Below are 18,005 nucleotides of genomic sequence, written 5' to 3' on the forward strand. Positions count from 1 at the left end.
CGCGATCTAACTTGATCGCCGAAGCTTGCTCACTGTACCCTGGGACAAGCCTAACAGTCTTCTTTCTTGATGTTCAGGTTTTATAGTCAAAATCTAACCATAACACACACCCACCAGACCATGAGCTAGAAGCAAGACCCGGATAACTGGCATACGTATGTATATATGTATGTATGTATGTAAACATATAAACTTGCATTGGAACACAGTTTTGTACTTTTAACTAATATCAACACGAGCAGATTGAGTATGGAAAAGTATAGGCACATAACACAAATCTTTGCTCAACGACACTGAAAAGCCATTCTTGAGTATGGAAAAACACAAATCTTTGGTGAACAACAGTGAAAAGCCATTCTTGGAGTATATGATTCTATTACACGCACGCTTTCTTTTAGTTGTCTCTTTTGTATTAAGAAAAACCCCTCTATACAATCGTATTCATCTACATACTGTATTACGCAATTTTCCTATACTCAACTTTCACCTCGTGTCTCACCTTTCTCCTGTAAATTCTACACCACCCCAAAAAACTCATTAATCACTTAAAAATATAAAAAAATTAAAATTAAAATCATATAATAAGTATTATGTACCTGAAGTTCCTTGAGAAATGTTACTAATTCAACTTTGATTTCAGAGAAAGAAGGGCGGTTGACAGGATCAGTTTCCCAGCATCTTTGCATCAATTCCAAAAGCTTTGGGTGTGTATTTGTTGGAAGATCCGGTCGACGCCCCTGATCAAACATATAAAAATACAAATTTTATTTTAAAATTTGGAAAATAGTCGTGTTGTATACTTTTAATTATTTATTATATTGATAAATGATAAGAAAAAAGATAATGGAAAGTAGAGAGCTACGTCTACCTGTCTTACTCCCAAGGCTGCTTGCAATGGTGTCATGTTATCGTAAGGAATCTACAAATAATTATTGGTTTAGTAGTAGTCAAATGACGTTTTTGCCCTTTTAAGAAGTGAAATTTTACCTTGGCTGTGACGAGCTCCCACAAAACAATCGCGAAACTGAAAACGTCTGCTTTTTGATCATATGGTTGATGATTTATGACCTCGGGAGCCATCCATCGATATGTTCCAGTCTCAGCTGTCATAACTCCCTCTTGATTTTGAAAGCGCGCAACCCCAAAATCAGCCACCTTTACAACCTAAACAAAACATTCAAAATATGTGACAAAAATTAAAGTCATTAAAAAAAAAAAAAAAAAAAAAAAAAAAAAAAAAAAAGACTTACATTATTACTGTCCATGAGCAAATTTGCAGTTTTGAGATCCCTATGAATGATATTGCTCTTGTGTAGATACTCCATTCCTTTACAAACATCTATAGCAAACTGAACTAATTGGGGAAGGGACAAGTTGTGGTGGTTTTTATGTAAATATTCATAAAGGCTGCCACCTGGCATGTATTCTGCAAACGACGATGTATATATTTTTATTAAATGCTTAGAAAAAGCTTAGAATTATATAAACAACAATTTCTAGTTCTAAAAGAAGTTGATACCTGTTATTATGCACATGTTAGGCTGCTTTGTACAAGCACCAATAAAACGAACAACATTTCTATGACGAACCTCCCTGTAAAAAGCAAACAATTATTAAAAAAACAATAAAACTGTTGATTTCTCTTTCATTGCCTATTAATACAATGAATAAAAACAATACTGTATCAATTTCTTATTATTATACTTTGAAAATTTTACCAATATCACTCAAATATAAAACAAATTTCATTGCTATAAGAATGTAAAATTTTCAAAGTATAATGCCTAAATAAGAAAAAGATGAATAAAAAGCAGGATGCTATTTGTTGCTTTTGAAGTGTGATATTTATTGTTTGAGTAAATTACACGAATGGTCCCTATGGTTTAGGGTAATTTGCACGTTTGGTCCCTAACTTATTTTTTTTAATTCGGAAGGTCCCTACTGTTTGTTTTTGTTACGCGTTTGGTCTCTGTCTTACCTAAAAAGACTATTTTGCCCTTGATTTTTTAATTTATTTAAATAAACAGACCCCCAACCCCACCCCCTCACCTTACCTTACCTATCCCACCATTTTTCCCTATTTAAATAATAGTCATTTACTCTTTTTAGGTAAGACAGGGACCAAGCGCATAACAAAAACAAACAGTAGGGACCAAGCGCGTAACAAAAACAAACTATAGGGACCTTCCGAGTTAAAAAAATAAGTTAGGGACCAAGCGTGCAAATTACCCCAAACCATAGGGAGCATTCGTGTAATTTACTCTTATTGTTTTGATAAAAAAAAATTTACCTAAGAATAGTAACTTCATGTGAAAATTCATGCTCCAATGCTTCATTCAGGTGCTCAGATCTAAGAATTTTGACAGCAACTTCCTGACCAACATACACACCACGATGCCTTGCCAAGAATAAAAAGAGAGAAAGAGAGAATATTCAGAGTTAAACTAAATGAAAGCAATAATAATAATAATAATAATAATAATAATAATAATAATAATAAATAAATAATGGACTTACAGATCACCACAAGATCCAGATGCAACTTTTTCTCCAATTTTGAGTAATCTTATATCTATCTCTGTATCTACAAAACTAGCTTCAGCAGCTACTGCTCTCTCTATTGCTGATTTTGAACGTTTAGAACCCGACCATGAACCCTACAAAGTTAACAAAAGTAAATACATATTTCATAGAAATAAAGATATATATATTAATAAAAAAAATAATATGAAGTACCTCACTCCTAGCAATTGCTCTCTCCATTGCTACATGTAGAGCCTTTGTTTCCTGACAAGAATATAATAACATTCAGAGTTTCAGACCTAAGAGATGAAGAAAATAACAAAGCAAATTGTTATAAATATTACCTGAAGAGGCCAACCATCAACCACAAACACATCTAAAGAATAGCCATCAGTTGTTGAAAACACATGTGCTTCACGTATGTTGAGTCCTATGTCAGAAAGCAAAGCTGAAAGCTAAAGGAAAAGAAAACAGGTTAAAAATAAAGGCCACAAAATAACATCATAGATATATGAACTCAGCAACAAGAATTGATACCTGACTAAGGAGCTTAGGCTTATCAACAGCTGAAAATATCACTTCATGAATAGGAACATGGATATCATCCTGCCTGAAAAACATTCACCACATGTCAACTTATTCCCTTCATCATAAAAAAGTTCACAAATTATGAGGAATAGAGTGTATAGTGTATACACAAGATATCTCATATATACAATACCTTCTGAAAGAGTCTCCATCAAGATTCTCTTTGACCTTATCAAGAGAAGTTTTTCTGACCTCCAAGTTTAAGTCCTCAAGTTTAGAACAAGCTTCAAAATCCATCTCAGGCTTTCTGTCATGTGATAACTCAGGTCCTACAGTTAATTCTTGTTGCTCTTCATCTGCTTGAGTCCCAAAGTTCTGTAAACTCAATTGTGGAGCATAAAAAGGTAAGATATAATGTTTATTAGGTTTATAAAAGCCACACACAAAGATAGATAACATTCATAATGTTATGTATAAAACATTACCTCTAAAAAGCGAACATGAAAAACAGGTCTATTCTCAGGGTCCTTTGCTAAAACAAGGAGCTTCTGATGTAGTAATACATCTTCAACTCTATCCAAGTTGATATCCAGGGCATAACTGGCACAGATAAAACCAAAAATTTATCAATAAATGAAAATGTTTCTCAATATGTACAGAATTAAATTGATACTCTGTTTTCACATCTGCTACAGAAAAATTGATTGTGAATTGGCTTAGTATCATGTTCATAATAGGAATTACAATAACACAAAGATTGAAAGTTGGAATACAATCAGTAATATCAAAGAAACATACTCATTTGGTATTTAAATAACAATTATCCTAAAAATATCTGGATATTAATAGATAAATAAATGTATATGCGTGTTTACTAAAAATAGAGTATACAATAGCCAAAACTACAGTGTCATTAGTGTCACTGGTTCACGGCATCTTCTTTTACACATGATAAATGATTCAATCTACAAAGTAGATTGAAAAATCCACTTCAAACAGGAATTATCAACAAAGACATAATAAAGTGGAACAAACGCATTAGAAACCTACACGCAAGCACTACTTTAGAGTAATATAAGTGATTAATCACCAAATTCTATTCCCTTCGATCGAAGAACAAGTGAACAACACATTGACAACACTTTCCCCATATTTACATTGTTAAGCTACCTCCACAAAAAATTCCATGCGAAATAAATAAATGAAAACTATATGCTTAATCATATTCAATATAATAATGCGCTAAGCGCATTATTACACACTCAAGAACTCAAGAATCTGCAGATGAGAGATTATCGAAAAAGGAGATACGAATTGATAATCTAAATATACCTAGCAGGTAATCGATTGAAGTGAGCTTCCAATTGATCACGAAATTCAGGATGAGCGGTAGCCTCTTCGTTTCCAATCTCCAGTAACCGATTATACACATCATTCACTATCTCGTTGCCGCTGAAACCTCCAAAACTCCTCGGCGGTGAAGAGCTTTCACCAACTCCTTCAACTAAATCCATCACTCCACAAACTGTTTCAATGTACAACCTTACTCCATACGTAGAGCAATATCTATATCAAGTACGATGAAAGAAAGTGATCGGAGAATATCTTCTCCGGCGAAAACGAGAGTAAGTCTGGTGGCGGTGGCGGTGGGGGATCTTTGACGGTGTGTTGACGGAATCTAGGAAAAAAGAGGGTAAGTTTGTACTTTTAGATGAGTTCCAAGGGCAATTTGGTCAGCCATTAGAGGTCTTTCTCCATTTGAAGAAAAAACTTTGAAAGGGGGTCAGGCTTTTTGAAGGAGGGGGCTAATGGTTTTGTCACTGTGTGTTTTGGTGAAATGTGTGAGAGAGAAAGTGAAATAAAAGTGGAGTGGATAGGGTTGGGAAGTTTGTTGAGAAGTGAAATGACGTAAAAGGGTAACGGATTGTTAAGATATTACGAAGAGTGGCAAAGGTGTTGAGTCAAAGGATTTGAGAGTATAAATTGAGTGAGATTCGATGAATCCATGGGAAGGGCGATTTGGTAATTATGATATTGAAAGAATTTTTGGGGCAATAGGAATTTAGAGGCGAATTAGATCATGCTTTATAGGAAGGTAACGCCAAACGGGGTGTGCATTTTCCAGAGGAATGATAGGGTGACAGTATGTTTCACAGGTTCGATCTTTTTAGTGGAAGATCTTTGAGTTGGCTTGCATTACTTTTGTTTTACTTCTAACAAAATATTTACTTTTATTTAAAAAATAAATTATCTTGTTTTTATAATTTATAATTCTGCTTTGATTAATCAAATTGCAATACTTATAAGTTTATATAAAATTTAAAATATAATGATAAGCTTAAATTTAATATATATATATATATATATATATATATATATATATATATATATAAATTTTAAATCTAACTATATAATATAATCATAATAAATGATATATTGATGTCATTTTCCTCTTTTTTTTATTATTATTATCTTCTTCTCATAAAGTTTATTTATCATGTGCAATAAAAACAAAACGTGATCAATAAAAAAATTTATATGTATCAACAATCATAAAATTATTGATTAAATAAATAACAATTCGCTAAGATATGAGGTCATATGTGTCTTAATGCGATACAAAAGGTTCAGTTTTCGAGCTTTCGACCTCACTGAACGAACTTTAGGCCTAGTTTTGTGTGGAAAGAATAGATTCTTAAGGCTATATGTTGGGTTATTAAACTAATATGTGAAAATAATTTCCTAATTTTAGGAAAAGCTTTAGAATTTATACTTTTGACTATGGTTGTTAAGATCCCAATCTTAATCTTAAGATCTTATGATTCTAAGATTCTATAGCGAAAAGTGATCTCGGTCACATTAGGATCTAGCAAGATCTATATTGGGATCTTAGAATCCATACTAGGATCTTAAGAACTTAATATGATCCGATCTCACCTCTTTAGTTCTATTATCTAGTTGAGTCTCAAAAATCGTTTATTCAACATGAAAACGAACATTATGAGTTGCAAAAAGTCTTGTAGAGTATCACCACTTCATTAATGTATCTCGAATTAGACATAACACACTAATGATATTACATTTGTGATCTTATGCATTTAGTTACATGATCACAATGATATCGTTTTTTCTAATTAATATGTTTTCTTTCTAATTCTTATGGTTTAAAACAACAAAAAACTATGGTTTATGTTTAGCAAGTTAAAGTTGATTCCACTATCAACATTTGAATCAACATCAAATTATATAATGTTTTGTGAGTAAATTTGAATGTGTTCATTTCGTAGGATCTTCTGATCCATGTCCGATCTTACGGTCACGATTTTGCAAAACATAAAACGATCTTAGGTAAGATCTCGGTATTGACAACCTTGCTTTAGGCATTAAAAAGAAAAAAAATGTGGGGTCAAATCATTTTATGATCTTACAATCCTACATATCATCATACGATCGTAAATCAAATCTTATGAAAATTGATCCAATTGTTATTAGGATTGTGTTCTCTTGTAGGGTTGTAGGATCTTAACAACGTCGATCCATCCAATAATTTATGTTATAGAATAATTGATATTGGTAACGAATATAAAAAAAGAATCTTTTAAAATGGTGCCAAAAGCTATATATACAAATTTGAACATTAGGAAGTATCAAACATTAACGATAGAGTGATTCAACCATGAATCTTATGTTTATAGGTTGTCACTGATTGTTATAGTGAATCTTTGTAATTGTTGCATTTTGATTTATATATCAAGAAAGTTGTTATATTTTGTGAATTAAGGATATTTTATATAACAAAAATACTAATGATTATTTAGGAAATATAATTTATATATATATATATATATATATATATATATATATATATATATATAAAGGGTGGACTTAGCTATAGTTTCTAACCCCACCAATGTTCATAGGGTTAGTTTAACTCTACCTTGGTTATGCCCCATTACACGTGTTATGTTCTTGTGCGCTTCTGCATCACCGTCTCCCACCGCCTCTTCTACATCCCATTCCTTCCACAGCTTCCATTCTCGATGCTTCCCACTGCTTATCTTAGCTTTCTCCACATCGGCACTTCATCGAAAAAGAAAACAACCCTTATTTACCGGAATAGTTCACAATTCCAAAACGAACAGGTCGAGCCTCAATTTGCACAATGACTTCACGGCGAGTTCCGGTGAAATCATATATTGTCGCCAACCATCATCGCCCTCTTCACCGTTCAACGTCGTCTCTTTCATTAAAGACGGGGTATCAAGTTTCCACCACTGTTCTTCCTTTCTCATGCCCCAACTCTCATCCTGTGTATTTCACCCGACTTCGAGAAGGAAACATCGGCGATAAGGAAGATGAAGAACGAAATCTATTGTCATTGTCGCTTAATCGGGTTAGATGATGCTCACTGCATATTAGTTCTCCCTTCTCCTATTCATCTTACAAACCCACATCGTAGGGTTCACGTGACATTTTTCATCTCCTTCTACCAAGTCCCTGCTCCACCGCCATCAACGAGGGTTCTTTCTCTCTCTCTCTCTCTCTCTCTCTCTCTATATATATATATATATATATATATATATATATATATATATATATATATATATATTTGGGTTAACGAATGGATTCCCATGGCCTTTTTCCTGCCAATGCGTTCTTCTTATTTGACGAAGTTGTTTTGATTTAGAGACGATTATCAGGTGCTAACGGTAAGTTTAATCTTTTTTTGTTTTAATCTTTGTGGGTTTAAAATTTAGGATTCTTGCTTCGGTTCTAAGAACATCTTATTTTGTCATTTAATTAAGCTTCGGTTCCAAGTCCACAATTTCATCCAACAATTTGTTTATATCGATTTGCCTAATCTTTTTTAGGTAAATTATACATGTATTTCTCTCAATTTTTTGGATATAGTGGTCTAAAATATAGTCTCCAGCTCTACCCTTCATAAACGATATATTTACAAAGTTGTGCAAGTGAAGCGAAATTGATGGCAATTTACAGTGGCATGTTTCGGAGATATTGAGAATCATGTTGTTTCTTCATTTTGCTCCTCTCCATTGTTACTAAGTTTAAGGTAACTATTTTTCAGATCATCTATCATGTATTTGTCTTCCATATGACATTATGATCAAATGTAATCCAATTTGTATGTGATCATATGCATAATTTTTGATAAATATACCAAAAAAGAAGCAGCTTCATTTGATGTTTTTTGTTGTTGTTGTAATAGTTATGTTGAAATTCTTAAGGAAGAAAGAACAAGATTTTGTTGGGTTTTTATTCAAAATTAGTTTCATAAACTTATAAATTTGGCAAATGGAAGACTTAAATTTTTGAACATAATAAACAAGTTACAACCCACCAATGATCATCTTGCAAATTATAGAAAGATTTAAACACCAACCAAGGAAGAGATGAAGAAATAACAATCTTTGTAGTTCTTTGGGTCTTCTTGGCAGGCTTGGAAGTTGATAAAGAATGATGAACTTAAGAGACACCAACAATGACTCAACTTGATGTAGAATGCTAGTTCTTTTGTATAAAACTCTTAAGACTCTTAAGCTTTATGTTCTTATCAAAATAAGAACTTAAAGAGAGAGTTAAGAAGCAATTTTCTTCAAAAGGATGAACAAAAGTGTGAGAGTCTTACTTTACTCTTCATGTTACGGTTTGCATACATAAGAAAAGAAGCAAAAGGCAAGCCTTTAAGCCAAAACATTAACCATTAAGTCTTGGTACTTTTAGCCTTTTCTAGACCTCAAAAGCCTATAGTTTATTATATCACCCAAGACATGCTTCTAAAGCATGTCTCTTATAATAAACAAATCAAAAGAAATCAATTATTTTCCCCCTCATTCTTAATTTCGAAAATATGAAAGAAAGAAGACAAAAATTTTATAAAATTTCCTTTAAGCCTTTATAAGATATAAACATAATCCCTTTAGCTAAAAGACAAAAGTCTTTCTAGTCGAAAAAGGTGTACATGACTTAATAAATCATACATTATGATATATTATGTTACTTGCTAATGAAAATTATTATTTCCATGAAATAAATAATTTCCAATTAATTATAATAGTTTATTGAATATTTATTAAAATCAATTTCTAATAAATAATCAATTATATCAAGTTGTTGTTAGTGTGACCCATTAGTATCATATGTTAATTAGCAATATCACTTTAATATGATACTTGAGCATACAAGATCCTTCAGATTTCTCATTGTTCAACAGCTCTTGCATTGGTGGTTGAGTATGTTTTGAATAATTTCACATTCTAATATTGTTTTTGTAGTTTTAAACAAGGTATTTGGTGTGTGTGATTTATATGTTGTATTTTTGGGTTAATAAGCCTACATGACTAAAGCTTTCACCACTTATGATAATGGAAGTAGGGTATATTGGTGTAAATATAACAAACTAAATAAAATTTGATAAAAAAACAATCAAGGGGATAAGGGTATATCATGACCTAACTGCATTTCAAATTGATTTTCAGTATTTGAAAACCCATTTTTAAGAGTTAATTTGAGGAAATAGCAATGTAATTTTATTTGTTTGTTATTGCATCATATCTTTATTTATTCAAATTATAGCATTGTACTTTAAAAATCTACATATTTATAGAAATGTCAGTGAAATACAAACCAATTTTCGCTTCTATTGCAAGAGTTGAGTTGATTTTTCAAAGTACAATGTTATCATTAGGTGGATGTTTCATAGTAGAATGTTATTTCTTCCATGTAACCCTATCTTAAATGGCCACGTTTTGCTTTTTTTTATGGTTTTTGACTGTTGTGTCTCTTATATCATGCACCTTGTATAAATATGTTGGAATGAAATTAGTTACAATAGTTCTGGTGAATTGAAGTATGTTTCCATTGAATTTGAACTTACTATTTTTCTAAAAATATGCTTCAGAAGATAGCATTTTCCTTTCATTATATAAAGATATCATCCTATTTTCATTTGTTCTTAGTCTAATACAGATGATGTTAAGCTTAAAGAAGGTGGAATTTTTGCTATTATAGTTTTGGTATTAACTTCTGCAAAACCGCCATGAAGTGAGTGATAATTGATTTTTATCCAAAAAACAAATATTCATTACTTTTGTTTTGTTATTTACTATTGTCTAACAAATTGCAGTTAGTATATGAAAAGATCTATCAGGAACAAGTCGATTGAGAATCAGTTAAAGTTTTGTTGTCTCCCGAATTCTGTTTATTAAGAAGTAATACAATGTATTGTATATAATTCGTGTAGTCTTCTTTCTTCTGTCTAATCTATGTATGTTGGTTGGAATTGCAAGTAAAGTTTTGGGTGTGTGACTGAAAGCATTCTGATTTATTTATATGTTTGATTGCAGAGAACTGGTGAAGTAGATGATGGAATGATCGATGATCCATATCCCACAAAAGCATTTATCCCATATAAGGGAATTTATGGCTTTACAATGGTGGGGGAAGATAGGGAGGAATCACTGATTCCAGGGATTTCTCTTGTCACCCCTATAACCGCGAGCCATACATATCATTCATATATCATAATCAATAAAGGTGCTATGTGCTGCATCATAAAGACAAGTTCCTGGAGCCACCTCCGGGTCTTCCATGCAAGCATCATAAAGACAACTAGCATACAATATACTCTACTTAACTAATTAGCATACAGTGTTCCAAGAGCCGCCTCCTGGTCTTTCATACATAATGCCAAGGGCTAACCCCCGGGTCTTCTTACAATACATAAACCAAATGGGCCGGCATTGGTGCCTTCGACCCATAAAAAGGTGAGGAGGCTCACCTCAAATGTGAAACCTCACTGCACGAAATCCCTAGCTGCTGCCCTGACGATTTCCCAAACTAACAATAACCAAAACCACATCCAATTAGTAACTGAATTCCAAACCATGATCCACAATCCAAACTTGGAGTAAAATTATCATTTTACCCCTGGCCCAACAAGACTCACAACCAAGGCCCACGCCCCAAAACCAACAAAGCCCCAAAACTATAAGATCCATAAAAGCCCATTAATGGCCCAATTTTCCAAATTGAGCCCAAACTCATGTGGCCTTACTCAAAAGCCCAACAATACCTAGTCCAATAACAAAATCTCAGAAAACCCAAAGGTTCCATAAGGCTCAATCCCGTTGGGCCCACAAACCCCAAAACGATACTGGGCCATTATGTTGGGCATACACAATGGTACGCATGGCGTACCATGAAGACCTCAGTACGCAAGGCGTACTTGTTTTTACGCGGGGCGTACTCCACAAACTTCCCAAGACTTATTTCATGACTTAATCTGTTAAGTCCTTCCATAATGACCGCATAATACCATGACATCCACATCCGAAATGGGCCAAATACTTCCTTCCATGAAGCTCTAAGACTTGCAACAACTAATGATTGGGCTGCAGCCCCAGAAACAAAGCAAATCTGGAACCAAGTGTTACAACTCTCCCCCACTTAAATTAGATTTCATCCTCGAAATCGCTCCATACTAACACCCATAAAAAAACAAACAATTTGAGGAATGCAATCGGAGATTCTTCACATAAGACAACCTTCCCGAGATAACCGAAATTCCATCCTAAAGGAAACAAACCTTAAGCTCCCACGAAACCACTTCTGTCTATCCGAAATCTGAAATCTATAATGGTATGTCTCCCCGACAGACCACCCATGCTGAAATATTATCATGCCCAAAACCTCATCGAATAACTGACCAACCATACTACTTCCAATCCTGAATATTCTGATGCAATCTATGAAAATAAAGCCACTAACAATAACCATCTGTAGAACAATTATACTTGACAGAAGGCTCAGATAATCCTTCGAGTAGAAGATTCATCCCTACAACGGTTAGACTCAGACGAGAGCTGCGCAATAGGGTTAAATCAATTACTCTGAGATTATTTAATCCAACTGTAAGTGACTTAGCACTTTCGATCAGCAAGCTACTCCACACACAAGAATCCTCACATCACTACTATTGCTCGAAACATCATGTTGCCTCGTATCTACTTTCCAAATGAACCGAGACCTCCCTGGTCCCAAAATATCTACCAACTATCTGGAATACCAAATTCCCGCCTGGTTGCTGAGCCAAAGAACACCCTTATAGTCGCCCCAAGCGACTTCCAAAAGAAAATATCAATAGGCAAAGCTACCCGAACCATCTCAACACCAAACCCAGCGCTAAGCTGAACGCCATAGGACCAACCGTGGTCTTGCCTCATACCCGGTCATCCACGACCTACCAAATTCTGATTCCAAAGAAGTTGTGGCTTTCCCACAGCTTGGCGAACTGACCCGCCCTTTTCCAGTGAATGCTACAGTCCACCCCGCAGTCTTACGACACTTTCCACACCATCTGACTGCTAATGAATGCTACGGGTCACCCCGCAGTCTTACAAAGTGCCTAAACTTGATGGGTTTTGAGCATTCTAACACTTCCTAAGTGTACATGCAACCCTAATAACCTTGGATCTATGTTTGTCTAATTATCATGCAAAGTTGAATTCCAAGGTTATATTCCTATCTAGCATACATGGGGAACAAATTTTAACTTGCATGAAAGATAGAATAACTTACCTTGTTGTTGCTTATGATCCTTGAAACCTTGTGAGCCTAGCACCCCAAGTGTGATGCCTCAAATGCTTTACACAACACCAAATGCTTTTGGAATGACTTTAGAGAGAATACACACTTCTAAAATCGGCCTAGCCCTCTTGTTTCTTATGTGTAGCCGATTTTGGTGGAGAATGGGTTTCTTATATAGTGTTGACACATCTAGGGTTACACCATGTAAACCCTAATGTGTTATGACTCTTCATTTCCATGACCCATGGGTTTGTAACTCCCATGGAGCATCCTATGGGTGGAACCCAACTTGATAATCCATGGAGCCTCTTAGCCCACTATATAAGATATGGAAGATTAACATAATCTACCCATATATTTAATTAGTTATCTTTTGATCACTTAATTAATTCTAAATTAATTCTTAATCAAACTAATTAAATAATATTATTAATATATTAGAGCTTATAATATATTAATAAACCATAAGTGTTATTTCTCTCATTTTAGTTTATCCAATTGCATGGTGCCATGCAACCCAAATGGACCATGCCGGGTCGGGTCAAGTACATACCAGAAATAGTTATGGACTTAGACACCTTATCCAACAGTCTCCCACTTGGATAAGTCTAATAACTATAACTGCAATACTTCAGGAACCGATCGGCAATCGTAGCTCTTTCAAGGTCTCTCGGAACTGAGAAGATGATGATACGCCATTTAAGATAAGTGATCATATAATCCTCTGTTCTAGATATCAGCCGGACAAATACATGGAACAATGTCTTACTTATTGTCCAGCAGTTTGTTTCCCGATTTCCGATTTGTTTGACAAAGAACTTAATTGAACACATCAACTTAGTTCTGACCGGGCCCGGTACATAGGTCAAAACAAAATCATCGAGGGGCCCAGATATCAGCTTCTAATCCAAGAAGGAACAGATAAACTTCGACTCATATGTTTGTTCTACCACTCATTGAATTATACACAAAAGCACGTTTTATAACATCGAGTTACCAATGCGTTAACGTACAATCAATGCGTAACCAACTCATAAGTAACAAATCATATCTCTAGGTTTGAAGACTTATATGATATTACCGTCTCACGATCACTCGAGATAAATTCCATGAAGTGATTCCAGTGAGCGTGGGTTGAGTCCAATGCTCAGAACTTATGAGCACTCATGAGTGTTGTAGCCATGTCCAACAACTTAGACCTCTGCAACCAATCATGATAGTCTTGATTCATACCTACTTCCGACATATGACCGACTGTGGAGGTTCGAATAATATGATATACCAAACATAATTATTCTGGAAGTCAAAACATGCAAAAGAAATATAGTAAACGATCGACAAGAGATAGCAACACTTTACTCATAAATAAAACACCTTTTATTCATCATCTAATGTCAATTACACTTTACAAATTTCAAGGTTATCTAACTACTAAATCTAATATCATCCTTCAACCCTATGCTCCGAGCATGCTGGAGATGCTTAACCCGAGTCAGTCCCTTCGTGAGGGGATCTGCTGGATTCTCATCCGATGATACCCTCTTTGCCACGAGGAGTCCTTCTTCTATTCGATGTCTGATGAAATGGTATTTTCTGTCGATGTGTCTGGATCTCCTGTGATCCCTTGGTTCCTTGGCTATGGCAACTGCACTTTTACTATCACAGAAAATTTCCATTGGCTCTTTAATAGCTGGTACAACTCCAAGGTCTCCAATGAAGTTCTTCAGCCATATCGCCTCCTTTGCTGCCTCGCTAGCTGCTATATACTCTGATTCGCAAGTTGAATCAGCCACTGTCTCTTGCTTGGAACTCTTCCAAGAAATTGCTCCTCCATTTAAGGTAAAGACCCAGCCTGATTGAGAGCGGAAATTATCTCTATCAGTCTGAAAGCTAGCATCACTATACCCTACAACTCTCAAGTCTTCACTCCCACCGAGGGTAAGGACCCAGTCCTTAGTCCTCCGTAGGTACTTGAGGATATTATTTATCGCAGTCCAGTGTGCCTTGCCAGGGTTCCCCTAATACCTGCTAACCATGCTCAAAGCAAAGGCTACATCAGGTCGAGTACACGTCATAGCATACATGATCGATCCTACAGCCGAAGCATAAGGTATTCGACTCATTTCTGCTATCTCAGCCTCAGTACTACGGCTTTGTGTCTTACTCAATCTGGCATTACTCTGGATGGGTAACTCTCCTTTCTTGGAGTCCTGCATGCCGAATCTCTTCAACACCTTATCCAAGTAAGTACTCTGACTAAGTCCAATTAGTGTTTTACTCCGGTCTCTCAAGATCCTTATCCCTAGAATATAGGCAGCTTCTCCTAGGTCCTTCATAGAGAAACACTTCCCAAGCCAGGACTTAACTTCCTGCAGAGTTGGGATGTCATTTCCTATGAGTAGTATGTCATCCACATACAATACCAAAAAGCTAACTATACTCCCACTAGCCTTGACATATACACAAGATTCATCTTCACTCCTAGAAAAGCCAAATTCCTTGACTTTCTCATCAAAGCAAAGATTCCATCTGGGAGGTGCTTGCTTTAACCCATAAATGGATTTCTCAAGCTTACACACTCTATTAGGGTACTCTGTGTTGACAAAACCCTCTGGCTGACTCATGTAAACATCCTCAGCCAACTTTCCATTAAGGAAAGCGGTTTTGACATCCATTTGCCATATTTCATAATCATGAAATGCAGCTATGGCTAACAATACTCTAATAGACTTAATCTTAGCTACTGGTGAGAAGGTCTCATCATAGTCAACTCCCGGAGTTTGAGTAAAGCCCTTCGCAACCAGTCGCGCTTTGTAAGTATGTACATTTCCATCCATGTCGGTCTTCTTCTTGAAGATCCATTTGCACCCTACAGTCTTACGACCTGGTACATTCTCAACCAAGTTCCAAACTTGATTGTCATACATGGACTGCATCTCGCTGTCCATTGCCTCTTTCCACTTGGCTGACTCAGGGCCTGCCATGGCTTCCGCGTAACTGTTAGGTTCATCCAGACCTATCATTGTCTCATCACTGATAAGTGTATCACCTTCTGCAGTAATATGGAATCCATAGTAATGCTCAGGTGCATTCCTAACCCTTGTGGAACGCCTCAGAGGTACAGACTTGTCAATTGGCTCAACAGAAGTTTCCTCCTCAAGTTGAGTGCTAGGGTTTGAAGTTCCTTCACCACTTGACTCTTGAATTTCTTCAAGGTCAACTTGTCTCCCACTGTCTCCTTGGCTTATGAACTCTCTCTCTCTCTCTCGAAAGAAAGCCCTCCTAGCTACAAAGACCACATTCTCACTAGGTCTGTAGAAGAGGTAACCAAAGGATTTCTTTGGGTAGCCGATGAAAATACACCTCTCACTTCGAGGTTCGAGCTTATCATGAGTCTCGCGTCTCACGAAAGCCTCGCAACCCCAAATCTTAATGTGGTCTAGTTTGGGTACTTTACCAGTCCACATCTCATGAGGAGTTTTGGCAACTTTCTTTGTGGGAACTAGATTAAGGATATGGGCGGCAGTCTCTAAGGCATACCCCCAAAATGAGATTGGTAGCGAAGCTCGACTCATCATGGAACGAACCATATCCAACAAGGTTCGATTACGCCTCTCAGCTACACCATTCAACTGCGGTGTCCTGGGAGGTGTCAATTGTGAGACAATCCCACATTCCCTAAGATAGTCGAGGAACTCTGAACTAAGATACTCACCACCTCGATCGGATCGAAGCATCTTAATGTTCCTGCCCAATTGATTCTCGACTTCCTGTTTAAACTCTTTAAACCTCTCAAAAGTCTCTGACTTATGCTTGATTAAGTAGACATATCCATATCTACTGTAATCATCAGTAAAAGTCAAATAATAACGATTAGCATCCCTTGTGGCATGTTTGAAGGGCTCACACACATCCGTGTGTATAAGATCCAACAAACCTTCACCCCTCTCACAAGAACCTGTGAAGGGTGACTTTGTCATTTTTCCAAGTAAGCATGATTCGCAACTATCATCTGACTTTAGGTCAAATGACTCCAATACTCCATCCTTTTGGAGTTGGCCTATGCGTTTCTTGCTTATATGTCCAAGACGACAATGCCATAATGATGCTTTATCCAAGTTATTATCATTAACAGAATCAATACACAATACATTATTTCCTAAGTTATCAACCACAGATACAATTTCATACACACCATCACAAGGTAATGCTTTAAAATAAAGAACATTATTAAAGAAAGCATTAATCGAACCAACTTCATTATCAAATGAAAAGGTGAAACCTTGTTTATACAATGCATGAAAGGAAATAATATTTCTTGCCATTTCTGGCGAATAACAACATTTATTCAAATCTAAACTAAACCCACTACTTAGCGATAAAGTATAAACTCCAATCTTGGTGACAGGTAAAGCTTTCCTATTCCCCATGATTAAGTTTATTCTTCCATGCTCCACATTCTCACTTCTTCTTAGTCCCTACAAATCAGAACATATATGAATACCACAACCGGTATCAAGGACCCAAGAGTTAGAATGGGGTGAGTTATTAGATAAGATAGTGTAAATACCTGCATGGTTGGGTTTAACTTTCCCATCCTTCACATCTTGCTGGTACTTTGGGCAGTTCCGCTTCCAATGTGACTTTTCATGGCAATAGAAGCATTCAGCCTCTTTAGGGTCAGAAGAAGGAGTGACAAAACCTTTCTTGGTTCCACTTGAAGAAGAGCCATCAAGGGTCCTAGCCTTGGTACCCTTCGAAGAGCTCTTCCTCTTCTTCCCTCTACCTTTCCCGATTGCCAAAACCGGGGCGGAGTTTGGAGTAGGAGTGTTAACAACCGACTTACCCTTAAGACCTGTTTCTGCGGTCTTGAGGAGTCCCTGAAACTTGCTGAGTGTGACCTCTTCCTTATTCATGTGATATGTCATGCGGAATTGATCATAGCACGATGGTAAGGAGTGAAAAATGATATCTATTGCAAGCTCCTCAGGGAAGTTCACATTAAACTTCAGCAACCGATCCACATACCTTTGCATTTTCTGCATGTGGCTCGTGACGGATTCCCCGTCCTTCATCATGGTTGTTATGATAGAGCATATGATTTCATACCTCTCTTGTCGTGCACTTTGATGGTATCTTTCCATCAGATCTTGGTGCATTTCAAAAGGGTAGAAGTCCTCATAGAACTTTTGGAGTTCCGCTGTCATGGTGGCCAACATGATGCATGCCACTTTTGTAGCATCCCTTTCATGTGCCCGGAAGTCAGCGATCTCCTAGGGAGTTGCAGTGGTCTCATCAATCTCCTTAAGCTCCTTGTCAAGGACATATTCTTTGTCCTCGTAGCG

The 18,005-nt window shown here is 36.1% G+C and overlaps 1 protein-coding gene across 1 annotated transcript; it reads right to left on the minus strand.

Annotated features, from left to right (window-relative positions):
* Window positions 1–279: 279 nt before the first annotated feature.
* On the minus strand, window positions 280–5,102 carry LOC145119906 (serine/threonine-protein kinase STY46-like). Its single transcript, XM_079055673.1, has 14 exons — window positions 4,384–5,102; window positions 3,537–3,651; window positions 3,245–3,426; window positions 3,061–3,133; window positions 2,868–2,978; window positions 2,737–2,787; window positions 2,518–2,657; window positions 2,291–2,398; window positions 1,520–1,593; window positions 1,251–1,426; window positions 988–1,164; window positions 869–919; window positions 597–737; window positions 280–515 (listed from the first exon to the last, which is right to left on the minus strand). Exons 1-14 carry the CDS (start codon window positions 4,563–4,565, stop codon window positions 477–479), a joined length of 1,620 nt encoding a protein of 539 aa, XP_078911799.1. The 5' UTR covers window positions 4,566–5,102; the 3' UTR covers window positions 280–476.
* Window positions 5,103–18,005: the final 12,903 nt, after the last annotated feature.

This window comes from Lactuca virosa, chromosome 6 (assembly GCF_052849685.1).
Source record: "Lactuca virosa cultivar CGN04683 chromosome 6, Lactuca_virosa_CGN04683_v6, whole genome shotgun sequence".
Taxonomy (NCBI): domain Eukaryota; kingdom Viridiplantae; phylum Streptophyta; class Magnoliopsida; order Asterales; family Asteraceae; genus Lactuca; species Lactuca virosa.

What these genes read in the sequence shown, in the direction of transcription:
- LOC145119906 (XM_079055673.1), bottom strand. Translation starts at nt 4,565, where the DNA reads ATGGATTTAGTTGAAGGAGTTGGTGAAAGCTCTTCACCGCCGAGGAGT. An exon ending in TTGATGGTTGGCCTCTTCAG is followed by an intron (nt 2,788 to 2,867) that starts GTAATATTTATA and finishes TATTCTTGTCAG; the next exon opens with GAAACAAAGGCTCTACATGT. An exon ending in CATTTCTCAAGGAACTTCAG is followed by an intron (nt 516 to 596) that starts GTACATAATACT and finishes GGGGTGGTGTAG; the next exon opens with AATTTACAGGAGAAAGGTGA.